Source organism: Harpia harpyja, chromosome 18 (genome assembly GCF_026419915.1).
Source record: "Harpia harpyja isolate bHarHar1 chromosome 18, bHarHar1 primary haplotype, whole genome shotgun sequence".
NCBI lineage: Eukaryota > Metazoa > Chordata > Aves > Accipitriformes > Accipitridae > Harpia > Harpia harpyja.
Genome location: NC_068957.1, coordinates 3803453 through 3828479, shown reverse-complemented (window position 1 = coordinate 3828479; position 25027 = coordinate 3803453). Strand labels below are relative to the sequence as shown.

Below are 25027 nucleotides of genomic sequence, written 5' to 3'. Positions count from 1 at the left end.
TTATATCAGATGGAAGCCTCCTACTAGCAGGCTTGCTTTTCTTAGTAGGCTTTTTACAAACTTCTGATTAGTAACCTACAGATCTGTAGGACTACAGATTATAAATCTTGGCTGTAGATGTTTTCAGATAAACCTATTCTTGTTTTTCCTTTACTGTTTTATTTAAAAATCATGTTTTCACTATTTCTAGCATTGTTGAAAGAGGTCCAGTGTCGGTATGGAAAACAAAACGTATCTCTGGCAACTAAGTAGCTACAAAACAGACAGCAAGTGGGGAAACTTCTACCCAATGCCCAAACAATCTACTTCAGTCTTAATCAAAAGCCAGGATGAGAAGGACAATCATTCTCCAAACAAATTAATAAGCTTTCCAGGTGAATTTTCAAAACTGGGCTGCTTGAAAAGCAGCTGTTCTCTTTGATCTGTGATTTTGACAGTTTCTACCCTGTGTACTACAGTTCTCACAAGCAAGTTACAAATTCTCTCTCCCAAGTTACTGTACCTTGACGTAGGCCACAATTTTAAGGGAGATAGTTGCAAGATAGAGGGAGTTCATTGCAAAATCCATCAGATTCCACCAGTCATGTACATACTCATTGAATCCACCATCCCACATTTCCTTGATTTCTCCCCAGATAAAACCTGTAGAAAGAAAGAGAGTTCATTGTCATGACGAGGTATTATTCGCCATTAAAGTACTGTGTATATCTGATGTAATAAAAGACAATTCTAAATGAACAGCTTGGAAAAAATGTCTCATCCCTCCTGTCTTCTACAAAGTATAGTACTGCTGATTATGAGACATTTTACAACTCTGTGGGGAAGGTAGTCTAGAGAGAGATGAAAAAGACCCAAGTTTCCTATCCAGGGCTTCAGAGAAGCACACAAGGAGACTGCTTGAAATGTATCTTAATTATAACTAGTATGAGTGGATTGGCTCAGATGAAATTTGTTCTACATCAATAAACTATTTAAGCAACTGTATTTGGTACAGTTTCTAAAAGATTGTCTGCTCTCATAGAAACTAGAAGTAATTCATTGCTCAGGTGGACAGTACTGATTTTTCCTGACTTGCTCTGCAGAACATGCAACACGAGTACCAGCCTCTGCGTGCCAGTACATTTCCTCCCTGACCTGGAAATATCACACCAAAGAAGGAAGAAGTGAATTGATTCTCTATGCTCAGTCACTGTATTTATGCATCTTGCTGCACAAAAAGCCCACAGGAACTATTTGTGAAAAAAGGGAGGACTCAGCATGAAAAAGGGCACTGCAGCCTGGCATCGCATCTCTCAACAATGACTCACCTAATGTCAAATATGGCTATGGGTTTTGTGAGGTGAATATTTGTTCCTGAGGATACGGCCAGAGCCCATCATCTCAACTCTGAAATGCCTTCTGGTAATAATTTTTGGCACTCGCTAACCTTCACTATAGCTCCTTGCAGCTGGAGGGATGAGGGGCAGATTCTGAAGTTAATTACCAGACTGCTAAACTCACCTGGCATACAATTCTAATCTTAAGTAACTTATATGTCCTTTATTGTAGAACTGTTTAAGTATTTTTGAGAACCTAAGTCCCATTAAAAAGCAAATGGCAGCTAGGCTCCTTCATTGCCTACATGCTTCTGAGAATGTCGTTAGAGCCCCCAGGTATTTTGCATTACCCAGTTTACAACATTATCCTTGAATGAAGACCTGAGACATGTGTGAAAAGAAAAAAAAACCCAACAAAATACACCTCCAGGTGCATAACCAATATAGTTACCTAAATTGCTATCTATGCCTAACCACAGGATACTGCAGTCGTCACTGAAATGCTACTTGCAACTCAAGTTTTAGGACCTGAAAGTTCAATCTGAAGAGTAGATAATGTTGAAATGAACTGCTGCAAACATCCAAATACCAACCTTAGCTCTTCAGCTGCCAGCCGGCAGGTGAATGGTCAGGCAAGCATAATGTCAAGGCTAAAAAGGTAATTTTATTACAGCTGCCTCCAGATCTTTGCATGTACACAAAATCATTAAAAAAAAACCCAAACCAATGGAGAGGAGCCTGTTGAACTCATACACTGTATTTATACTGAGTTATCATTGCTGGTTACTATAGTTACAGAAATGCTGCATGTGCCTGTTCTCTCTCTCCTTTTATAGTGGAAAATATTTCTTAAATAATAACCTTTAATCTGGAGAAACTGTTCTAATTTCTCCATTTAATAAACAGTCCCCCAATGTCCCTATTTATCCGAAACAAAGGAACTCAAAAAGAAGAGCAGACAGCTGTAAGAGGTGATTTTGAAAGGGTTTTTTAAATGGATTATCCTTCTTTCATCTGCAAATCAATTTTGCTGAAATGCCTACCATTTCCCTCAATTTTAACCATGAAGTTAAGGATAAAGTGAAGAGATCACCTAAGCTCAGAAAAGACATTTAAACTTCTCAGCTTATTCTGAAATTTCTACCAAGACATGAATTTCAATGCCATAAATCAGTTTAATAAGATAATGAGGCTTGAGTTACCATTTCTAAGTTGTGGTACAGCTATGCAAGGAGACAAGTGCCCTGGGTCATGATCGAAAGTGATTTGTGAGCATGTTTGCAACTCTTACTTTCTTTCCTTGTTTTCCATCATCAATTTTAGGTTTGGCATGGGGAACAGCTAGGTTCGTTCAGCACAGAACCAGCCTGATCCAGAGGCACCACAGAAATGAGGAGCTGGGGCCCAGTGTTACCAGGAGAGGGGAGCCGGCAGGCACAGAAAAGCAGAGGTGGACCCATGAGAAGCATTGAGGAGCCGTAAGGAGAGCTCCAGAGGTTGAGGTTTGTGAGAGGTATCCTCAGAAAGCATCAGCATGGCTTTCCAGGCCATTGATGCCTACTAGACAGTTGCAATTCACTGTACCTGACCTCTGGGGTTTTGCACTGAACTGACCTGGGCTGTATGGACAGAGGCTGGAGGAGAGCTATAAGGGTGTGGAAACCATTCCCTGTGAGCAGGCCTGCTAGTAACACCCCAGCTCACAGCGGTGCTACATGTTAATGGCACGGCAAGGGAGATAAGAGCTTAATTAGAGGAGAGATCATGCTTCTAATGGAGTCCGCAGGTCTTCACTTGCTGTTGTGTTGGAGCTCAGTTTGAAAGGGTAAATACTTCTCTCTCATCAAAAATACATCCAACTATGCTTCTCTGCTTTTCTTCCTCAGTGCCTCTATCTGCTTTCTCCCATCCCATCTCACTACCTCACTCGTATGTCCTGCCCTCAGGAACACAGACACCTCCTTTTCTTCACAGTTGTGGGTGCCCAAGCCAGACCAGAATAGCAGCCTCACGTTTAACCTTCTGATAATAAACACGCCCTCCTTCTCCTGCTTATATTAGAGCACTCAATATTGATTTGGTCAGTGTTTATCAGCACAGAGGCATACAGCAGATTGAGATTTATCTTCCCTTTGCTGCCTTCCTGTAGGCTGTTTGGGAGTCTGGGAGCCCAGGAATAAACAGGTCCAGTACCTGCGCACTGGCTCCAGGAGCAGATCAGTGAGAAGGCAAAAGCAGAGACAGGTTCTCGGCACTGCCTTCTGCCATGTACCAGCCAGCAGAACTAAGCCAGCACGAGAAGTGACACTATTTGTTACTAGCGTGACCCAGAAGCTAATTCCTAACCTGTTCCTTGCACAGAGCATGGGGGAAACAGGGAGAGTGAGTGCTGCGTCTGGTGCGGTTTACTCAGGGTCATGTCTAAAGGCATGTCAGATGGCAATATGAACAGCAGAAGAGCCCTAGGCCAACAGGATCTGTTGTTCCAGAAGGAGCCCAGCTGTTTTATGCAGTTACTGAAGCTGGCTGCCAAATCTCTTTACATGCTGATGATGCTGAGATCAGGAATGAGTCTCCACACAGTTGCCATGGGTGCGAGTCAGGCGGCTGTGGCTCAGGCATTTTTGTATTTCTGATTTACCTAGAACCCAGGGCAGGATCATCCACTCCACGATGGTGGGAGGTGGTCCCTGCATGTGAAGGTCAGTCCTGACAATGTGCTGCGATGCCAGCAGGAGCATGAAGAGGAAGGTTAGGTAAGAGCCAGTGTGGCAGATAAACTTTATAAATGGCTTTTTAATGAACAGTCCCAGCCTGCTCTTCGGTGCAATCAGATATGCCACGGATAGCACAGGAAATAGCAGTCCAATGGTGACACAGGTCAAGAGTTTTACTGCCCAGTGTTTCCGCCTCCATCCTGGAAAACCGTCATACCAAAGTGTTGCTAGTAGCTGCTGGCAGTTTGGCTGAGCAACAAACTGAGGAGGAAAAAAAAAAGATTATTACTGACTGGTACTTCATGTGCACTTCCCCTCAAATATGTGTTAGAGCCCACAGAGACCCTCAGATTAAGTTTGGGGCTGGCTATGGGGTGGAAAAGCATATTTTGGAGACAGAGGGAAGAAAGGAGGGAGGTTTCGCTCTTATTTTTCTACATAGGATTTAAGATTTCTTCTATGAGGTTTTTTCTATTTGAAGCATCCTTATATAGATCAGTTACCACATATGAAGCCTCATGCAAAAGTGATACAACACAAATTACTACAAGCTTTTTCTCTTCCCATGTGTTTCTCTTTCAGCATGTTTCTTTTCAGAATGTTTCAGGTTTCAACTGCCTCAAACAATTCACTGTCAGCATCTTAAAGAAGTGACTAAAAGATGAGAGAAGAGGGAAAAGGTGTGAAGCTCTGAGAGTGTGTGTGTGAGAGAGGGAGAGAGAATGTCTCCAGAAGTGTGTGGGGTGCTGCACGTGGTTTTGTGCAAGGAGGCCAGCATATGTGTGTGTGGGATGGGCTAGGCATGAGACAGCATGCAGTAATGTAAAGTTCAGCCAGGTGACATCTGTTGGGAAGCAGGACAGCATATTTGTAAATGTGCCTCACTATTAAGGAAGAGAGCAGTTGTAACATGTAAGAGATTAAGCAGATGCAAAAAGAAATCTTTGATCACAGTACCAAAAGTGACACTTGAAAGTTTACTTTCACTCTGCAAAAAATAGCATTATGATGGTGATTTATTGCATCTCAGTGACTCCATACCAGACATGCTCAGGTTGCAACTACTTCAGGCTGTTCTAATACCTAACAGCATTTGGAATTTCAAACTCAAGCCATGATATTTCTGGTCTATGCCAGAAGACTTTATGTTCCTGGTCATACCTGGACAGCCCCATGGTTTTCAAAACTTTTCAGACCCATAGCTAGACATGTCTGCAAGCCCAAGACAATTGTGGTTTTCTTCACATATTTGATTTCTAATCCATCTTAATGAAGTTATACTTCTGATCTACTAAATTCAGATTTCTCACTGGGCTCTGCAAGTTCAAAAGAAAATCTCAACTAGCGTTCTAAGGATGCTTGTTATACTTACTTTGCTGTAAGTAAACCAGAAAAACTGTCTTCGCATGGATACAGTTATCGATAAACATACTCCTGTAGCAATATAACTACATCTATGATTGGACACAGCTATATCAGAAAGAATCACACTTCCCGTGGACACAATAGTACTAGCAGCATTTATCAAGGAGAAGAGACCTCTTATAAAGGAGACTCAAAGTAGTGAGTAACCTGAAGATGACAGTACTGTTTATTACACTTGGCTCTTCTATATTTAAAAGGGATCTCTGGGAGGGATGTAGTGCCACCAAGCTCTTCCCCCTCAGGGAAGATTTTTTCAGGCAAAGCACTCTTTCACCACTACAATTTAAACCAGCTCTTGGAAGGACTATGCCATGGTAGCAAAGGTACTGGCTTCTGAATACAAGAGTCTTACTGTTTTATCACCCCAAATGGGTATGATTTTTCGACCCTGGCAGAAGCCTCTATGTAGACACTACTGCACTCAGTGTAGACATGGCCTAGGCTAATACTGAATCAGCCATCACATGTGCATTTATGAGACAGATACAAGGCTCCTCTCATCATGTCTAAAGATACCTAGGTCTTCCTGTAGGTCTTAGTCACCAGGAGATCAGATTCGGTGTGAAAGAGACAATTTCTTAATAAAAGCTTTAGCACACACCCATACCTTTTAAACATTCATTCACTGCCAAAACTGCCCAATATTGTGAGGACTTTTTATGTGCAGTTCTTGGAGTGCTCTATATAAGCAGAGCACTATCACTGCCATGTTCAAAATGACTAAACCAAGGTCAAGCAAAAGGAAAAATTAGTTGCTCGGTCTGATAAAGTAATTAATTTCTGTAGGTATTTTTAGATTTTGTGAATATATTTTATATGCTATAACAGGCTGTTTATATCAGAATCAGACCATTTTTGGACTGAATAGTTCAAATATATGGACTGACCAAAATTAGTATTGAAAATAAGATCTCCAAGAAGAATATCTGGCATTTATGAAGCTGGATGTTTATGTGTTATTACTATAATAAACATGACTGCTGCATCTAACATACAAGTGACACCGTGCTCTAGAGAGCATGAGAAAAGAAAATCAGAAATGCATTTGATTTGGAATCAACCTACATATGCATGCAGCAGAAACTGGGTGATAGTTGATATGGTGATGATCTCCAGAAAAAGCCAAAACCTGTTGCCTGTAACAATCAGAAAATATTATTGTAAAATTCCAAGTCTGGGACAGTGATGAAAGAAACAATTCTACAGAAACTGAAAAAACATCAAGCACTGGTTGTCGTTTGGTTGGCTGGTTTTTAATCTATGATTTCAGAAGGGTTATGTCTAAAAGCTAGAAGAAATGGAAGGTTACACTGCTAACACTGCTATATTTTCTCATTTAAGATCACAAACAGGAGCTGTGACCAGATGTGTTCTGTGGTAATTTACATGGTAATAGATGCTGCTGTTTCTCTGAGATGAGGTACAACTTTTTTTTTTTTTTTTTAGGGGGAAAATGTATAAACACATTTTCTCTTTATCACATATGATAGAAAGCTCTAAGGGGAGAATAAAACTGTTTTTCCCTCGAGTCAAAGTCAGAGTCATTTGAGAAATCAAATGACTATATGTTCCTCTGGTTGCTGTGCAACTTGCAAGCATCTTAAAAGTGCCTCTTCTCTGCCTAATAGCTCATTTCTAAAATCTGCTTTCTGTGTTGTATCTGATAGTTCTTCAAAAGGAGAGAAATTCACACATCATGAAAGAGCAGCTTTAAAGACCAGCCTGGCAAAAGGGAATGGAAACGGAAAAAGCCATTAAATTTTCCAATCAAGCCCATTCCAACCTCACTGAAAATGGCCTAAGGGAAATTTAAGCACACCACAGAAAGAAACTCTCCCTAACGTCACAAACCATCAAATGTTGTCTTTATTAAAGGTAAGGCTAAGCACTTATCAATATAGGCTTTTATTAACTTGTATTAGTCCAACTTACTAATCACAGATTTAAAATTAGTAAATACTGCAGCTTAGATCTCAAGTAGTGCAAGGACTACAGCTGGCTGAAAAACAGAATTTCCAGTGTGCAGAAACACTGGAATTCTGAATTGTGATGAAGAAGTCAACTAAGCCCTTGGTGTGCTGCCTAAAGAGCCAATTGCTTTTCAGTAACTTTGTGTTAACTTGAAAGAACACAGAAACTAGCTATTTCCCTAAGTAGTCCTGTGAATGTCGGGCTCGTCTTTGCTTCTAGGTGTTGTTACCTAGACTAAACCATCAAATTCATTGACTAGACAAAACCATTGAATGCTCAACTCATTAAAGACTGTCTAGGATTCATACTGCTAAATCAATGCACATAAAATATAAAAACATGAAAAAGCTCAGCTTTAGCCCTTTTAGGTGTGAAGTAGTCTGAAACTGTAATAATATCGTGGAACTTCTGTTATCATCCATAATTTCAAATTTCTTCATAAAGTTAAGGAAACAATCTTATTTCTACGTTGCAAATAGACAGAACTGAGATCTGGAAAAGCAAGTTGCCTTCTCCAACACTACTTATGCCAAAGCCTTTCCTGAGTACAAGTTCAATTTCCATGTAAGTAGGGTCCCAAATATGTTTTTTCACCTTTTTGCAAAGCCCTTCATTTACCATAGACAGAAATAGCGCATGTGTATATCATAGTCTTTTATCATTTCACGTTAACGTACCGTATGTGACAGGATTTGGTATCAGTGGAAGCTTCTACACAATGAAAAGGAGAGATTGTGGTAATTTAAAAAACTGCGTATTGTCCCAGTTTTGTAGATGGTCCAGAATCAGCGGCAGATGTACTGTACCAGAAGCTCTCTATTTGTTTAAGAAGATGAGCACATGACTTACAGTGTATTTCTCCAATACATAACACGCATGGTATCGAGCATTTTTTTCAAGGACTGCTGCATTATAGGAGCCTCCAATCTCTATTACAAATGGCAGCACAACACATCATCCCACAGACATGATGGAGAATGTTCTGACAGCTGCATTAGTGAAAAGAAATGCTTCCAAAAGGTGGCATTTATAATCAGTTCAGCTAATGTATGAACTAAACATTCAATGCTATGAAGCCTGTGGTAGTGCTAGCATAACATTGTCCAGGATTGTCCCTACCTGTAGACAAAGCCTGTAGATGCATTTCTCGGGGAGGTAAGCCAAAGAGCAAGCTCCTCCTCCATTACCTGTTGAGCAGAACCTGTACCTAGCTGAAGATGCAGTTCACTTAATGACGAGGAGATAAGATGCAACTCAGAGTACCTTCTTGTGAGGACAATGCCACTGTGTCACCAGTGGGCAAGATGCTCAGTCTCCTGGCTTCTGAAAATGGGGATAAGTATCTTTGCCTTTCCAAGAAGTGAGATCAGCAACTTCAGTCATGGTTGGGAAGCACTTTCAGGATAGAGACTACTGCAATACAGTCTTTTATGTTCTCTCTTTCTTCTTTCAGTCTTGCCAGGGTCTTTGTGTAACATTTGGCTTGCAGCTGGATTGTGCTATTAGAGAATTTCATTTTCAATGTTCATCATGCTCATTGTTACCTGATCCTCTACCAAGGGGAAAATTTTTAAGGGAAAAAAACAGCTGCTGCATGCAGTGTCTTTTTCTTAATTTCTAATCTTTACTGATATTTTTATGTCACCTAAATTCTACTTCTCAGGAATTAAATGCTTTCTGCATGCTGTGCCATTAATATAAATATCAAACACTGAAATTATGTTCTACCCCCCCCTCCCCTTATCTATGGGGAAATCCCTTATCTCTCACAGTCATAAGTAATTTAGGATCAGACACAGATGGGCTGAGATGTGAATGCCTCAGGGAGCAACTGAAATAGCTCCCTGATAGACATCACAGGGGCTGAGCACAGTATCTCTCTGCGTTTATTCTGATTATCATCATGACGGCTGCCAACAGGCTCTTCTGTTTGGAGTTTGTTGGAGTTCTTTTCTGTACTCTTGCTGCGGATGGTGATAGTGAATGCTCTTCATAGATGAATAAGCACTAATTTGTAACTGCAGAGCCCTGTGTTAATAAGCAGGACCGAGTTCTTCTATCAGTCAGCTACATCAGCTCCCAATGAGGTTACCACTGAGAGCCAAATGTGGCATGGGAGCCATGAAATTAACTTTAGTTCCCGTCTGACACTCATTTCAATAGGTTAGATCTCACCAACAGCACTGTATCCCACAGTATCTAAAACATGGCAGCTGAATACCTGCAAGGTTACTGTGTTTGGGGGTATTATTATATGCTGCTGCCCTCTATAATTAAAGCTATTTTGGCTTTGGAAAGGCAGATTTTCACATGAACTGAGCTAGATTTTGCAGTCTGTGTGACAATCGGGCAATTGCAGTGTCTGATGTAGTAGCATAAGTATATATTTTAGCAAGATCTGCAACGAATGTAGATTTCCTGTGAATCCAATTCTATCATGAAAAGGATAAATGCCATTGCCCTTCTCCACTCAGTAGAAAGCCCTGCCCCACCCTCTCTCTGGCAGATTGAAGGGAGATGTCTCTGAAGACACATCTCCCCCCTGTGCTGGTGAGCACGGTGTGGCCAGGCAGGGCTGGGAGCAGCAGGTCTATGGCCCTCTTCATCCCAGGTTGCTAGCAGGGGTGACCTACCCAGGCACAGAAGCACCTACCCCATACACACCAATACAAATGCAGATGGACTGGGGAGAGCACAGCCTTTCGTACTTGAACTTTCAGAATCAATTGGCTAGAATTTCTTTCCTCCCATGAAGATACAGGAAACTCCTACACTGTCAGTCCTACCACAGGCTTGGGTTTATCAATCAATGCCAAACCCACAAAGCTCAATACACACTGTCCAATAGCCCAAACATGCTGTAACACTTGGCACAATGTCAGCAGGCATATGGATCACACTGTGCAATAAAGTGATCCTCTTTACTCCAACTTCAGGAACATGAAATGGCGTGCAAAGAAATGAACTTTTAAAATCCCATCTTCCTCCTGCACTCCCAAATCCTGCACATGCTCCTGCTCAGAACCAAGTAGCACAACGCACTTCCAGTGCAACAGACAAACCACTCTGCCTCCATTTCGTACCAAGGACAGGATCTTCTGAGGAAGAAAGGAAGTGTGGTTGTTGTATCAGTTTGATTGCTCTTAAAGGAAATTACAGTGGGCAATGCTCAAAGAGCTACATTTCTAAACTAGCCCAAGACAGAAGAGAGAAACTATCTGTGGCCTAATTTGATGCCTGCTGCAGAGAGCCAGTAAGCCCTATGTGATCAGATATTCTACATAAGAAATACCAGCCTCCACAAGTTTGCAGTGTTGCAAACAGAGAGATGAATAAGAAAATTCTTTTTTGTAGCACATTTCTTTTTAAAGTTCAACCTTGTTAATAACTGCAAAGTTATTTACATTCTGCTGCTGAAGTGTGAGCTGCAGAGGGTAAACACCTAATGGTTGTTCATCCTGTTAATTAAGTACTTTCTGCAAGAGGAAAAAAAAAATTAGAAATGAGACAAAGTTGGAGGGGAGGCTGTGTAACTCAGGGAAAAGGGACTACAACACAACATTCCTCATCAGGCACTGCCAAGAAATAATATTTTTTCTCAGGAAAATATAGGATGAATATCCTATAAAAAACACAGCTGCTACTCACATGCCTGTTACTACTAACAGTGAAGCACTGATGCAAATCCAAATGGCAGTCATTCCTGCCATTAAGAAGATCACTAGCTGAGCTGAAAGAGCCCTTCAGGAAAACCAGGTGCTACCCAAATTGCTCAATCCCCCTGCTGGTGAATAAAACAAACTCCAGATCCTCCACAGATGAACATATGGCCTCAAATTATACCAAATTTTGTCTACTCTGTTCTTAAAATATTATAAGTGATGATGACACATGAATTATAACTAAAGGTCTCCTGTCCATAACATCTCCTGATGGTAGCAGACATGAACTCAGCTTAAGCAGTAGCAACTGGAAATTCACCAGTGATGTATATGCTGGCAAAAGGAAAGACTGAATAACCTCTAAAAGCCTGCTACAGTTCCATCAAAATTCATAGTTTTCACAAATTTATGTTGGATTGGCTTAAATGTTTAAATAAAAGAGGTCCCACATATTCTAGGACAAAAGTAGAGGCTTGCAAACCCTGGGTACCTACCCATGGAAGAAGCAATTAACAAAGTATTTAAGCTTGAAATTAAATCCATCTCTACTCAGAGTGCTTAAATGTGTGTTTAGCTATAGGTTTATATTTGTGGTTTGTGTCAGCAGGATTTAAGTGCAGGCATAAATTCTGCATTGAATAAGGGCAAGCTGCTGAACAGTGCTTCCGGGGGCCAACCTCTGTTAGCAAACACCCCACCAGAACACGGTTCCTCTGGCTCAGACCTTGCGCAAAGAGTCTAGACATAAGCAAAACTTTTCAGCATTTATTTTAGCAGACAGCAGACTACAGTTGATAAATAAATTCCTGTAGGATGTATTTCAGCAAACATGCCAGGATACAGTTCTGTTACAAAGATTAAGTAAGTATAGACTGGGTTTCCAAAGGCAGAGTGCTGTAGTACAAGCAAGTGCTGAATATGAGCGATATACCTGAGAGAGTCAGTTAATTCACAACACACTAACTGGTTTTCAAGAGCTGAACAGGGGACATCGGACACATTCTACAGAAGCACTGAAAAAACACTCAGGCTAAAAACTGTTTAGAGACAAATCTTGCAGAGTTTCCTAAACCCTCTTGCAGGCAGCACTTCCAAGAGTTACAGATCTTGCAAATGAACACTGGGAGCTCGCACAGGCTTTAGCTGAAGTGGAGAAGGTATTGACTTTTAAGTAAAAGGCTGGGTTTATTCTCCCTTGTGAATTTCTAACATTTACATTAAATAAGTGATAAGTAAAGCAAACATGAGAATTTTAAAAGTCATTCACAAGTATTTTTAAATGCATATCTACTTTACCCTACTAGTGTTAATAAAAAGTTCTAAAAATATTTTTCATTTGCTTCCTTTCTGACCTGAGAAATACCTACACTGAAACTATTTAATTTTGGTTTCTTTATTCTTTCTACCTTACCTTCTCCTGAATGAGTAAATTTACTCCAATATCCAGGAAAAGATCAGACCAGCATACTATAAACACTTCTCACATTCTTGGGAGCCTCTAAAGGCTACCTCTGCTTCTGAGTAATATCACCGTTGTAGGGTGAGGAGGACCTATGCTTTGCTGAAGGATGTTTACTCAGCCAGCTGGGGTTTGTAGAGAAAGAATAAGAACACAAAAATGCAGTCACAGCTTTTAAATGCCATTCTGCAAAAGATCTCAGTTTGGGGGGGTTATGATTAACCCATCTATCCATCTCACTTTTCTTGGAGAGAAGAACTATGAGGTAACTGTGTTCTCAATCATGAGACACCTAAAATGGCTTGTCTGGATGATGATGGATCTGATGTATACATTAAGAGGTGTAAGAGGAGTGGAATCTCAGTTCTTTTCTGTATAGAGTTTCATAACTCTCTTCACTAAGCTACAGAAGTAAAGCTGAAATTCACAGAAATCAGGTGAGTAACAACGACCACTTCTATATCCAAAAGCGAGAATCCACAGCAATATTTCTTCCATAGAGTTTATTATTTCAGGGTATCACTCAAAATGAAGTATGAAATAACATGATATACTCTTCACTACTGATGTAAAGCTGACTCTGAAAGGCACTCTACTCTTCTAGATGCAGTAAGACTCAACACTTGGCTTATACAACATACAAGGCATCACTTCTTTCCAGTTTCTGTTGTCTATAGAAAGCCAATCAATCACGTCCTGTACTTCAACTTTGGCTTCCCAAGCCTCTGCTCTTGCTGGCAAGAAGACTGATGGGATACATGAAGTTAACGGAACTGACAAACTCACTAAATCATTCTTGAATGTTCTTAAAACAGTGCCAATCCCTTTAGCTTTCAACATATTTCCTGTCTTTGTCCGAGAGATCATTTAAGTTGGAGGCACGAGGCACCAAAAATGACTTAAAGAATGATCCAGGCATTTACTGCCTTCTACACATTACGCTAACACAAGCAGAGTCCTTGTCCTTGACTGACATACCGGTCTTATGTTGTTTTTTCAAATTTGTGCATGGCAAGATTAGTCAGAGATGATTTTGCTGTCAACAGAAAGTCTTCTGCAGTTCTGTTCTGTGACAGCTGCAATATGTGGCTAACCTTCATCAAGTTAGAACATTTTGGTGTTACGTGAATAATATACCAAATAATACTGTTTCCTCAAATAAACATTCAAGTCCACTTTGTCAAACTGATGAACCATCAGTTCTCTGAATATTTCTTCTTCTTCCAAGTTTGGAGGGAAGTTACACTTAAATGTCACTTGTCCTAATTTTTGTAACACAATGCGCTGTATGGGTTAAATTTCCATGCTAATTTCCAAAACTGAACAAATCGATCTGGCAACTGTACAAACCTATAGAGTAGGGGCTCCAAGATATGCACCACTCACCCTGCTGCCCCACCAGCAATCAGCAGGAAAGACTGTTTTAAGGGTGCAAATGCAGATAAGTCTCCCCACCTGCCACCCCAAAGTCCTGCTTCTGAGACTGCTGATAACAGCTCTGTTAGTTCCACATGCATGGAAGATTTTGTAATGTGGTCATCTGCCTGCTGGGATTGAGTTTGAGAAAAACCAGCTTCATTTAGCATAGGCCACTGTTCACACATCAGATGGTAACTTTGCTGCATACAAGAATGAATGAATGAATGCCGTTGGAAAATGAAAGGTGACAGTTGGACATTCAGTGCTTTTGAAATCCCTAAACTTACATTCAGGTTTGTGGTGTAGGACAGATCTGGACCTAGCATAACCACTCCATTCCTCACCATCTAATACCTAAGGGATACAGATGTTCCAGGTCACTAGAAAGGAAAAAAGCTTCCACAAGGAGCAGCTCTGCTTCCTCCGTCTAGTCCTAATAAAGATCTTTTCACGATGTGGTATGATTTCATTCTAGAAACCTGAAAGTAAAAGCCTGTTTATTAATCTTCTGAGTTCTGCAGGCTCACCAAAAAGCTAGCTTTTTATTGTGCCTTTAAAGAGCACAATACAAGTATTCAGCCCTGTATCATTATACCTCCAGGCAGTGTGGCAAGAAAACAAAGTCATGTGAGAATAATTCAGCACTGCCTTGCAAGCAAAGAAAGATCTGTGGCTATCCATCAAGATACCTGAATGGCTTTCAAAACAGGTAAACAAGGTGCAGTAGATGAGCTTTGATTTTTGCAAACCTCACACTTCATTTTTCATGCATCTCTGGTATTTTTAAAAGCTCTTTTTATACACTAACTGAAGTGCCCTTAGAAATTTGCCAGGTTTATGCATACTCCCTGGAGAATGATGCTGTGCTTCTAACTGCAGCCACACAGTTGACAAGAGTCAAGACACAGCTGAAAAATACGTGGCATGGCAGGAATGATTATTCATACACTTCAGTACTGTATCTCAGGAGGTACTTGTCTATGTAAATGTCTTGGAAAAAAGGAACTAGAACTTTTGAAGCTTCATCCTGAGGAGAAAACAGCAAAGAGCACTGTTTTTAAATTAGAAAAGCAAACAATTCTACTTCTCTCCTTTCCTGTCATTGATTTGAGTACAGTGAGTAAGAGAGGCTAAGGTTAAGGTTTCTGAGAGCGAATTTAATGCACTCCTTTGATCTAGTTCGGTGAAAGCACTAAGCAATACAGTCATAGGTAAAATAAATTTTTTTCTGAGTGCCTTGCATTGTGTGCTTTTCTTAGAGACATATAAACTAAACCTGCACAGCCATTTGCAACTACCAGTACCAGAAAAATGCAAAGCACTAAAAACCCACTACTGTGGTGTTTCACTTCATTTTGAAGATGTGAATGACCTGTGATGGAGAGCAGAAAAAGGCTGAATGTATTTTGCTATTCTTGTGGCTTAGCAGAATGTTATATACAAGGAGAAATCTCCCCTTTTAGACTTGATTCACTGCTAGACTATGGTTGCTTTACATTATTTTGGCAATGTAAAAAAACCTTAAAGGACATAAAAATTATATTTGCATTCTGCCTATGCACTGATTCTCTAATACAGCAATGGTACACTGTAGATACAACTGTGCTTTATGTGACTGGCAAGATCCTAAGAGATGACTTTTCCCCATCTTTTCTTAGAAATGCAAACAAATTAACAAATGCAGAGCTAATTTGGTGCCAGAACAGCATAGTGAAGATTGATCCTCAACAGCTGAGCTGTGCCTTTTCGTATTAAGTCTTCAGCATCTTTCTCCTTCCAAAATTAGTCATGAATAAAAAAATGAGAAAAGTAATAATATGAAGACAAATGCCATATACTACAGAGCATTTATGAAATGCCTGCTTGTCTCTTAGACCATGAATTGCTGTGATCCTGCAAAAATAATTTTTTTCAGAAGTGGACTGAGAAAACTGATGTGTCTGTGCTGGACTGAACTTGTTGTATTTCACAGTATACTAGAGCTGTCCTCATTTTTTTCTAATATTTTGTCACTGTGATGCAAATAGTGATCACAACTATTAAGTCCTTCCTATCTTCTAAAGAAATGATCAGGGCCCTTTTGTAATTTGAAACTGAGGACACAACCATTCTATACTTAAGACAAGATGGAGAGGGAGCTTGTGAACATTGCACAGCATGGTTTTAACATTTACTACCATAAAATATACTACAAAGCTACCTTAGGGCATATTTTAATCTTTCCTGTATAATTGAAATTTTTCCTTCTGTGTGAACAGTGATTTACCTTCCAGGATATACAGTCTTATTAAAAACAAATATGGAAAGCAAGAAATTTCTTCTCCCATTGTTTTGGCCCTCCTCCAAAGGAAAAAGGTTGTCTTCCTCATGAGCGACCCATTTGTCAGTTTATAAAATACTTAACACATGTAATGTTTGGGAGTAATCAAAACTTGTATCTCCCAGGCTTTTTTGTTGGAAAAAAAGAATGGGAGATTTTTCTACCCTTGTAAACATGAAACCCATATCTATGTCATGAGGCAGAAATGCACTAGCAGTGGGATTTACCTGGGGATACAGACTGAGGTGGAGCCTTTGTGATGAGGGCGGTATTCCTCTGGAGGTACGACTGAACTGAAGTGGTTCCCCTCGCTAATCCAGCCCTCGTCCAGGTTGCTCACTGTGAAGACTGAGGCACTCAGGCCAGATCAAAAGATGAAGTTGTGTATACCATGAATAAGTCTACTGGATTCAGTGCAAAGAACAGAGAATTGTGTCTGTGGCGGGGCTGATGATTGCTAATTGTTTGCTGAAACTCAACGTATAAGATCAGATTTTTCTCCAGCAGCCAGGTGCCAAAAGATGCAGCTAATTCAGCAGCAGAATTTCAAAATGCCTCAGCAAGATAAGTGTCTGATCTCCAACAGGATTTAGGCACTTAACCAGATTATACTCTGTTTAAAAACTTATTGCCTACTTACCTGTATATTTAGCAGCCTAACTAGCTTTAAAAAGCTTTCCTCCAAGGCCCCAGTTTGGAGCAAGAACTGCCCATAGATGTCTAGCTTTTCCCATCAGGATTTTTTTCAGTCCTGTACGTTCACTGTTGAAGATCATCAACCTGCACTAGAAATTTGAATGCTGTTACTTTTCTGTACCTGGAACAAACCAGCATTTACTCTTCAGTATAGAAGTGTGATGGGGGGGAAAAAAAAGGCACAGTGGGTTCATCTGAAATGCCTTGGAGACAAGAACACTGAAAAATGTGTCTGGTGAAGAGTACTGTTGAATTCCCAGATCACTTACGCTGGTACCAAGAAAAAGTAACTTTAAGATCTACTCCCTACCCAGAAGACACAGTACTGCCCCTCCATCCAAAGGCAACGATCTCTTTACCAATTCCCTCTTAACAGCTCCTCTAGAAAGAATCTTAAAGTTGAACGTATCTGTCCGAATAAGCTGAAATGGAATCATTTCATGTTTTGGGGAAAATTTTGAGGTTTATTTCACTCAAAAAGAAAAAAGCTGCAGAAAATTTGTCTAGCAATTAGTCTAAAATCTATGCGAGATTACACATTCTTTACGCTGAATACAAAGAACTAACAACGGCGGTAACAATTTACAGCCCCAGAAAATAACTAAGGTCCACTTTGGATTTTTGTCTTAGGCTACTAGAGATTTGACTTGTAACTTTGTCAATGTTGAGATATAAAAAGCTTCTCCATTCAATCCAATCCCATTTAATATTAAGACATAAAAAGCTTCAGTGGAACAAGATGATCTACTTTTTTAAAGTCTGCTGTTTCTCTCTGCAGAACTGTCTTTCACGAAACCAAACTTGTTTCTATTTTCCTTCCTGTCCCCACAAAAATTCTCTCAGTCTGATACTCTTCAATCATGATTAAAAGGCATTTCTCAGTGTCTCCCTGACAAATGTTCCTACTCATTTTTTTCAGAAGCTGGCAATGACATTTGTACCTTGCTTGGTGTTTTGTATTGGACTAATTTATCATTATAAGAAAACCACTGCAATATCTTGTTGCATACAAACACCATCCTGCAGGACGCATCAGGTATTTGTGAATAACCGGGTAGGATGAGGGGGTTCAGTAGTGCTGGTTTCCCAAACTCATTCATTTTGTTCCTGCCCATCAGTATTCTACCTGGAAACAGCACTGACTTAGCTGGCAACATAGAGCATATTTGCTATCATTTATATGCTGGAACTGTCATGAATAAGTCACAAAACATGGAATTTGTCCATATGCTTGGAATTCAGTCAAATATGCCTAAAAAAAAGAGCTAAGAACTGTCAAGCAAGCAAGCAAAGATTAAAAATTTGTTACTTTAAATAAAAGAGCTTCAGGACTGTTCAGCACTACATTTCAAATATACCAAACTCCTTCAGACTTGCAGTTTCTTAATGCAAACACAAGATAAGGGTAGCCACAGATTTATGCTTGGATGTCAATAGTGAGCCTGAACTGTGACGAGATGTCGAAATCAGCAGTGATCTACACACAGCAGTGCCAGTAGTATCCTGGCTGCTGAAGGGTGTATGTGGGTGCAGCATCTGTGGCTATCAGGCCAGTAAAAAAAACCAGAAGTAGAGTTTCTCACCCTTCCTAGATTCAAGGAACATTTGACCTGATACACTGTATTACCTTTCTCCAGACCAATTCTTCGCTACTTGTTTGTGTCCCTAAAGCACTTAGGGCATTACCTAACCCTGTCAGCTACAGGTAAAACACACAACCTGACATGAAGCCAGTGAGCCTTGCTGACACTTCCCTGGAGCAGCCCAGTAAGAGCAGTAAGTGACCATGTCCTAGATCCCAGAAAGCTTGAGGCTTCAGCTCCAGCCTGTTGCATCAAGGGGCTAGTACTCAGGAGGCGTAACAGACCAAAGAGAAGAAAGGATGGTCTGTATCTTTCACTTCTTGACTGTTGTACCTCGGATGACATGAGCAGCCATTACAGGAGGTGGAATGTATCATATCAGGCTGTCCTCATCTGGGTCAATGCATAAAACAAAGTGTCAAATGTGGGGAAGACAGTGAAAAGAGTAATGTGGCAGGCTTTTCCGCCACTTCTGTCACTCTCCAGACTATCCAGAAGAATGTGATAGACACTGCAATTCAGTTCCTTAACCAAGCAAGCTAAATTCCTCCTTCGGATAACCTGGAACATTACTGGCCAACAGTAATATATCATCTACTAAATTCTGTCCAGGTTTGGAAAGAGAAAGAAGATCCAGAGCCAACTAATGAAACTGTTGTCAGCATTCTCCATAGGTTCATGGCCTTTATTGAATCAACTTATAAATCTCCGGATTTGCAGGGCTTCTGAAAGGCTCTGTGCCCTTTAGCTGATGTATGTCTTTCCTTTCTGGTACTATGGGCAGGAGTTTGAATTTCTGGGAATTGCTTCTCAGTTCCTAAAACACAGACGAATCAAGGAGCAAGAATCAACCTGAGGTGTCTCAGGTGTGAAGAAGTATTTGCATGACATGATCCACTTCCTAGCACCTCATGAGCATTTTCACCTAACAAAATTGCTGGCAGTATGCAGACCTGGGACAGTGAGAGTGTTGTCGAGCTCTCTTTTGCTGCTGTCGTTTCTCTGGCCCTTATGAGTTAGTGTTGAATGGGTGCTAGGAAGTGTTTGGTGGCTGGAGGAAGCGAATTCTGCATTATATTATTTCCTGCAGTCAAGACTTTCATGAGCCAGGCAACCCCTTCTAGCTTTTGGTTCCTGTATAAAAGCAGCTACTGGGAAAAGCTCTCAGAGCTAACAAACCTGGAAATCTCTGAAGGCTGCTCTTTGCAGGGGGATGGGTTAGAATGAAATGGGATTGAAGTATCTTTGAAACAGAAAGTGTCAGTGCCATAGAAGCCATAACCCACTGCAGCAAGTCCCAGTCCTGTTGCCCTCAACTGACATCAGATTCACGCTGTCACCAAGGCGCACTGAACCTCCCGGTTTGTGAGTAACTCATTTGCACGTGGTTCTCCACTCAATCCAAACTCACCCCTGCTGGCTCTCAGTTAGCAATGCGGAACAAACCCATGGAGACTAGAGAAATGAATCATTTTACCCAATACATGAAGCCTTCACACACGTTTGCATTTGGATGACTCTTACCTCTTTCTGGTGATACTTTATTGCTACCTTTAGCTTTGCCAAATCATGACATTTTTGGGGATCCAGCTCCTCACTTTGATCATCTCTGTGATTGAGAATGATCTCCAATTCTCGGGAACTCCGTGCTTGATCCAAAAGGTCCTTAGCAAAACGCTTGCACTGCTGTGAAAGCTCTTCATATTCAGCCTTGAACTCATTTTCCACTTTGCTGAGCTCCTTCAGCTCCCAGCCCAGTCGGAAGGCCGTCAAGATGGGGTCCTCACTTGATAAGGCAATCAACGAAGGGCTGGCTAAGGCTTTGTAGATGTTCAGCCTTGACCTGGAATGCCTTAGGCTGTCCACCTCCGAACTGGAGACACATTCCACACAGTTGCATCTGATCTGGTGTGGGCGTGGAATTGTTACCCGTCTTTGGACAAGCAGTTTGATGATTTCATAGTTGTTGGTGTGAGCCGCCAGCATTATTGGGGTGATATCTGGAGTGAATTCTGAAAACTGGGTGTCCATCATCAAGGTTGGAACCTATATAAAGGGACAAACCATAGTCATATTTCATGCAGAACAGCAGAAATCAGATGTCCCTCCTTCATACTTTTGAAGTGATGTCATAACAAAACAGAGTTTCTATAACACCCTCTGTTCTTTAAATCCTATTGTATTCATGCACGCACACACACTGCTATTCTGGCAAAACCATCTTCCCTCAAACCATGCCTGTCTGCCTCCTGAGCAGGAACCTGTGACCATTCATTCAGCGCTCAGTCTGGTATAAAAGTCAGTCACATCCCCATCTGAATGCTTTATATGTGAACCTGTTCTGAAATGGGTATTGGTTCATATACCAAACGGTGGACTTCTGTAGGAAAAAAGGAAGACAAAAGGCCCACGTAATTACACAAAAAGAAAGGAAAGTCTTCAAAAGAGTGAACACTGAATAGATTTCCATAACTATCATCATTTGCATTAGCAGGCCAAGAACCTGCTCGTAGTAGGCCATACGAAAACCAAACCAAACACTGGTCTGCAGCTGAGCAAAGCTCTTCCTCACCTTTTCCCTACTGTTTTTATTTGAAAATACTTTTCAGTGGAAGGATACATTACATAACTGCCCTCAGAATAGATTTTTTTTTTTATAATAGGTTTGAAAAAATTTAAATGTAGAATTAATGAGCCATAGTCCACTACAAATAAGACACTCCAGGGTGTGCATTATTCAGCTACTGTTGCACTTCTCAAAAGATGAGCTTAATGCACACCCTGTTGTGTCTTATTACTATACACAGAGTGCAAAATTAGACCAAAATGCTCTTACATCCCAAGCACGCAGTATGTTTCCATTTGCAGCACAGGCAGCTCTCTTTGTTGTGTGTTAATCATTACTCAAGCATACTGTACTTCGCGTGCCCACCACTCTTGCCCTGGCAGTTGGCATCCTGCTGCTCAAGGGGTGATTGCTGGCTTTGGTGAACAGTAGGCCTGTTTCCCCTTGCAAATGTCAAAGGCGTTTCAGAGAAACTATTGTCAAAGAGTCCTAATGACAGGAAGTATTACTCAGTATGTAAAAATCCAAAAGTAAAGCAGCGATAAAGTAGCATGAAGTAACTGGTTAGAAATCCTTCTGTAGGATATACCTAAGACTGGTTATGAGACAGTGAACCTCTAACCATGAGTCTGAGTTCCCTGCGAGTTAAGTGCCTCTAGCACTAAAGACTCCTGGGCTGCAGTTGATTGATAAACCTCTACACAACCCAGCTGCGACAGCAGGACAGAGCCTGTTCATAATACACAACACTCTCCCAAAGGTCAGCATCACACTGAGATGCAGGGTCATTTACTGGAGCAGGGCTCACTGGGTGGCTATAGGTATTTTCGGGTATAATACAAGTCTGCTACCCTGGATGCGGCACATGAGGAGTTAAATCTCTGGCAGCCTACAGACACCCAGGTGTAAAGAGGCCTTGCTAACAAGGCTGGTCCCTATAGAGGCAGCCAGGAGGGAGCCTATAAATATGGCTCATGGGAAAGGAGAGAGAATGGTAGTGAGGATTTGCTGTGGGCTGTGCAGGGTTTGGTGTCTCTTAGCAAGGTTGGATAAATGTATTTTAAGATATCTGGTAACAAACAGCTGAAAGCAGCTCTCTTTCTAAGGTCTTTGACTTTCTTTTCCTTTACTTAGCTCATTTAGGTAGTTTGTTAAATGTCAAGACAAAGGTGTGGGTTTTTCTTTTTTCTCTCTCTTAGAAGCATTTTTTAAAAATCCCTGATGCTTGAATAATTGCATTTATCTTTCTTCTCCTCCTTTTTCAGTCAGTCACTGGCTGCTGTATTCACAGCCTCTGCCTCAAAGGAAGAACGCTTTCCCTCTCTATCACTCCTATTACTGTCAAGTTTAATCTTGTTTTCCTGTATGGAAGTTATTGTATCCAGGGTTGTGAAAACGATTTTCAGCTTTACACAGATGAGGTATTCATGTTGCTCAGAATACAAAACGGGCACTTGCAGACAAGACAAGGTAGTAATGTTACAGGTAGGGATAGCGCTAATCTTGTCTGCTCCTGTCTACTCCTGAGGTTTTCTAAATCTGGACCTAGGGCTATCAAAATGGTTGTCCTAAGGTTTGGGATCAAATCGGGGGTGTCCATCAAGTGATCTCTCATCCCTTATTCTGGCTTGTATCACAAGCCCTCACCCCAAAAATGGAGCACTATTTCGTTAGGACTCAGGCAGCTGATGTGTGGAAGGCATGTTTTCCTAGGCAGTGTGCAGCACTTTTAATTAAGGGATAAGAAGCGAAATGGTGGTGCAGAGACAGAGAGGCTCCCTGGGGTCTGGGAGCAGATCAGTGTAAGGCCTCAAATCACAGGCGCTGAAGCTTATTTCTGATTATAGCTGAGCAGCAAAACAAACCAACAAAACACAGAACAGGAATAGTGTGAATGATGGCTGCTGTGGCCTCTCTCTTGTCTATGCCTGGCTGATCCAAAGACCATGCATTGGCTAAGAATTATATATCTTGTGGTGAATATTTTTGTTGTCGTCTTGCACAGTGTTTTGACAACCTGCATCTTAAACTGTCTTGTTTTAAAGATGGGGCTATGCAAAGCAAGCCTTTGCTCTGAAGGCTGTACTCTACATATTATCACTGGAGGGGCAGCAGAGATTACAACAATGCATTGTAATTGTTGATGTTCCTCCTGCTCTATTCTGACAGGTTGAGTTCATGTTTAGATCAGCTTCTTCTATGTCTTGGGTTAACTCACAGTGATGGAAGCAGAAGAGGAATGAATTATTCTACCCCAAGGGCTCTGCTAAGCTCTTCCAAGGTTATTTTCATTAAGTGACCTGAATAACAAATTCTTTTCCATTAACCTCATCACCTGACACAAGCTGTTAGGCTGAGTCCTTCAAAACCTTATTGTCACTACTTGCATAGGAGCATGTGCCTTGTCTGTATTTCATCTTGGTAATGTTCACTTAAGAAATTAATGCTACAATTAACAAGTGACTGAATGCTTGTTACCATTTTCCTAGACTTAATCCTCATAAAAGCTGTCCCAAGGTTTGGGATCAAATCTGGGGTATCCATCAAGTGATCTCTCATCCCTTATTCTGGCTCGTATCACAAGCCCTCACCCCAAAAATGGAGCACTACCTCATAAAGGTAGGTAGGCTGCTTACCACTGTACTGCCTCTTCTCTGAAAGATACTGCAGTGAGTGAAAAATCTTTATTTAAAAAAGGGGCGGGGGGAAGAAACAAGCTTAATTCATTAGAGGAGAAGAAAAGGGGAGGATTAGCTCACATAAAAGCACTGTTCAGTATAGCTAAGCTCTCCTCTGAACAGAAAAACAAGTTTTCCAGTAAATAGTGCACTGCTAGAAAGAAACTCCAGATAGGAAGACCAGGAATCTCTGCCTATGTTAGTAACTAGTACAGTGTAAGAGGAGCAGAACTATAGAGCAACAAAACCCCCTGGCACTGAAGACCTGATAGCCTTGTTGTAGGTCTTTTAGGAGTTTTACTTTGGACTTAATCTAGTCTGGTATCTGAGTGCCTCTGAAGCACGTCCTCTGGTTTAGTATTGTGTAAAAGCAATCCAGCTCAAGTGCTCTGAGACTACTCAGCAATGTGAATAAACCAAAGCGCAGTAAATGGGGAGATTAAGGAGATACAGCTCAAAAGCATGCTCCTCAACCAAACTAAAAGACTAATATGAATCCATCTTTTGCCTTTTGTGGACCATAGAAGCTAATATCCAGGTTTAAACACTGGAAGATTTCAAAGCAAGCTGTAGTGTTTCTACAGCATTTGTCATCTATCTATGCATATAAAAAAGGACAACTAGGTGAAAAAAAGATGTTCTGCAGCAAAGGGAACTTGCCAGTCAAGTGCAAAATCTTGAACTCCAAGGAAGTAGTCTGGCTCTGTCTAACGACTATTTGGGGGTGGTTTTCTGTTTCTATCTCTGAGTCTTATGCTTTTCTGCCCCCCCTTTATTGACAGTCCTCATGATTATGGTGTGGTAACCCTATCAGACATTAGTCTCCCTTCATGTTCAGGTCTCTCCTCAGTGTTCACCTTTACTGGTGCTCACAGCTACAGTCTCCACAGATAACCCTTTAGTGCTTCAGACCTGCACTGAAAAGAGAATACCTAGAAAGTAAAGCAAAGCCTAACCACGAAATCCTTTACTTTCTTAGTTTTGTTAATCTCTAATTGTAAGCTTCTTGGGTCAGAGGCAGTCTAAATATGCATCCTGTCTGGCATTGAGAATGCTGCCATTTTTGCTTGAAAATAACTAGTAATACTTTTACCTGTTACAGGTGGAATTGCCCCATTTTGAAGCGATCTCCATTCCATAAACTAGCACCTCACCTGGACCAGTGTAATAAATTGTAAGCATAACCATGATAAACTGTAAATATATTAATCTGCA

The 25027-nt window shown here is 40.9% G+C and overlaps 1 protein-coding gene across 1 annotated transcript in view; it reads right to left on the bottom strand.

Moving 5' to 3' along the window:
* The window catches only part of TRPC5 (transient receptor potential cation channel subfamily C member 5), a 104983-nt gene that overhangs the window by 36233 nt on the left and 43723 nt on the right, over positions 1-25027 (bottom strand). Inside the window, exons 3-5 of the mRNA XM_052813894.1 lie at positions 20093-20614; positions 3958-4294; positions 503-642 (exon numbers count right to left, since the gene is read on the bottom strand). Of these exons, the coding sequence (XP_052669854.1) occupies positions 503-642; positions 3958-4294; positions 20093-20614 (999 nt within the window). The remainder of the gene's footprint in view (positions 1-502; positions 643-3957; positions 4295-20092; positions 20615-25027) is intronic.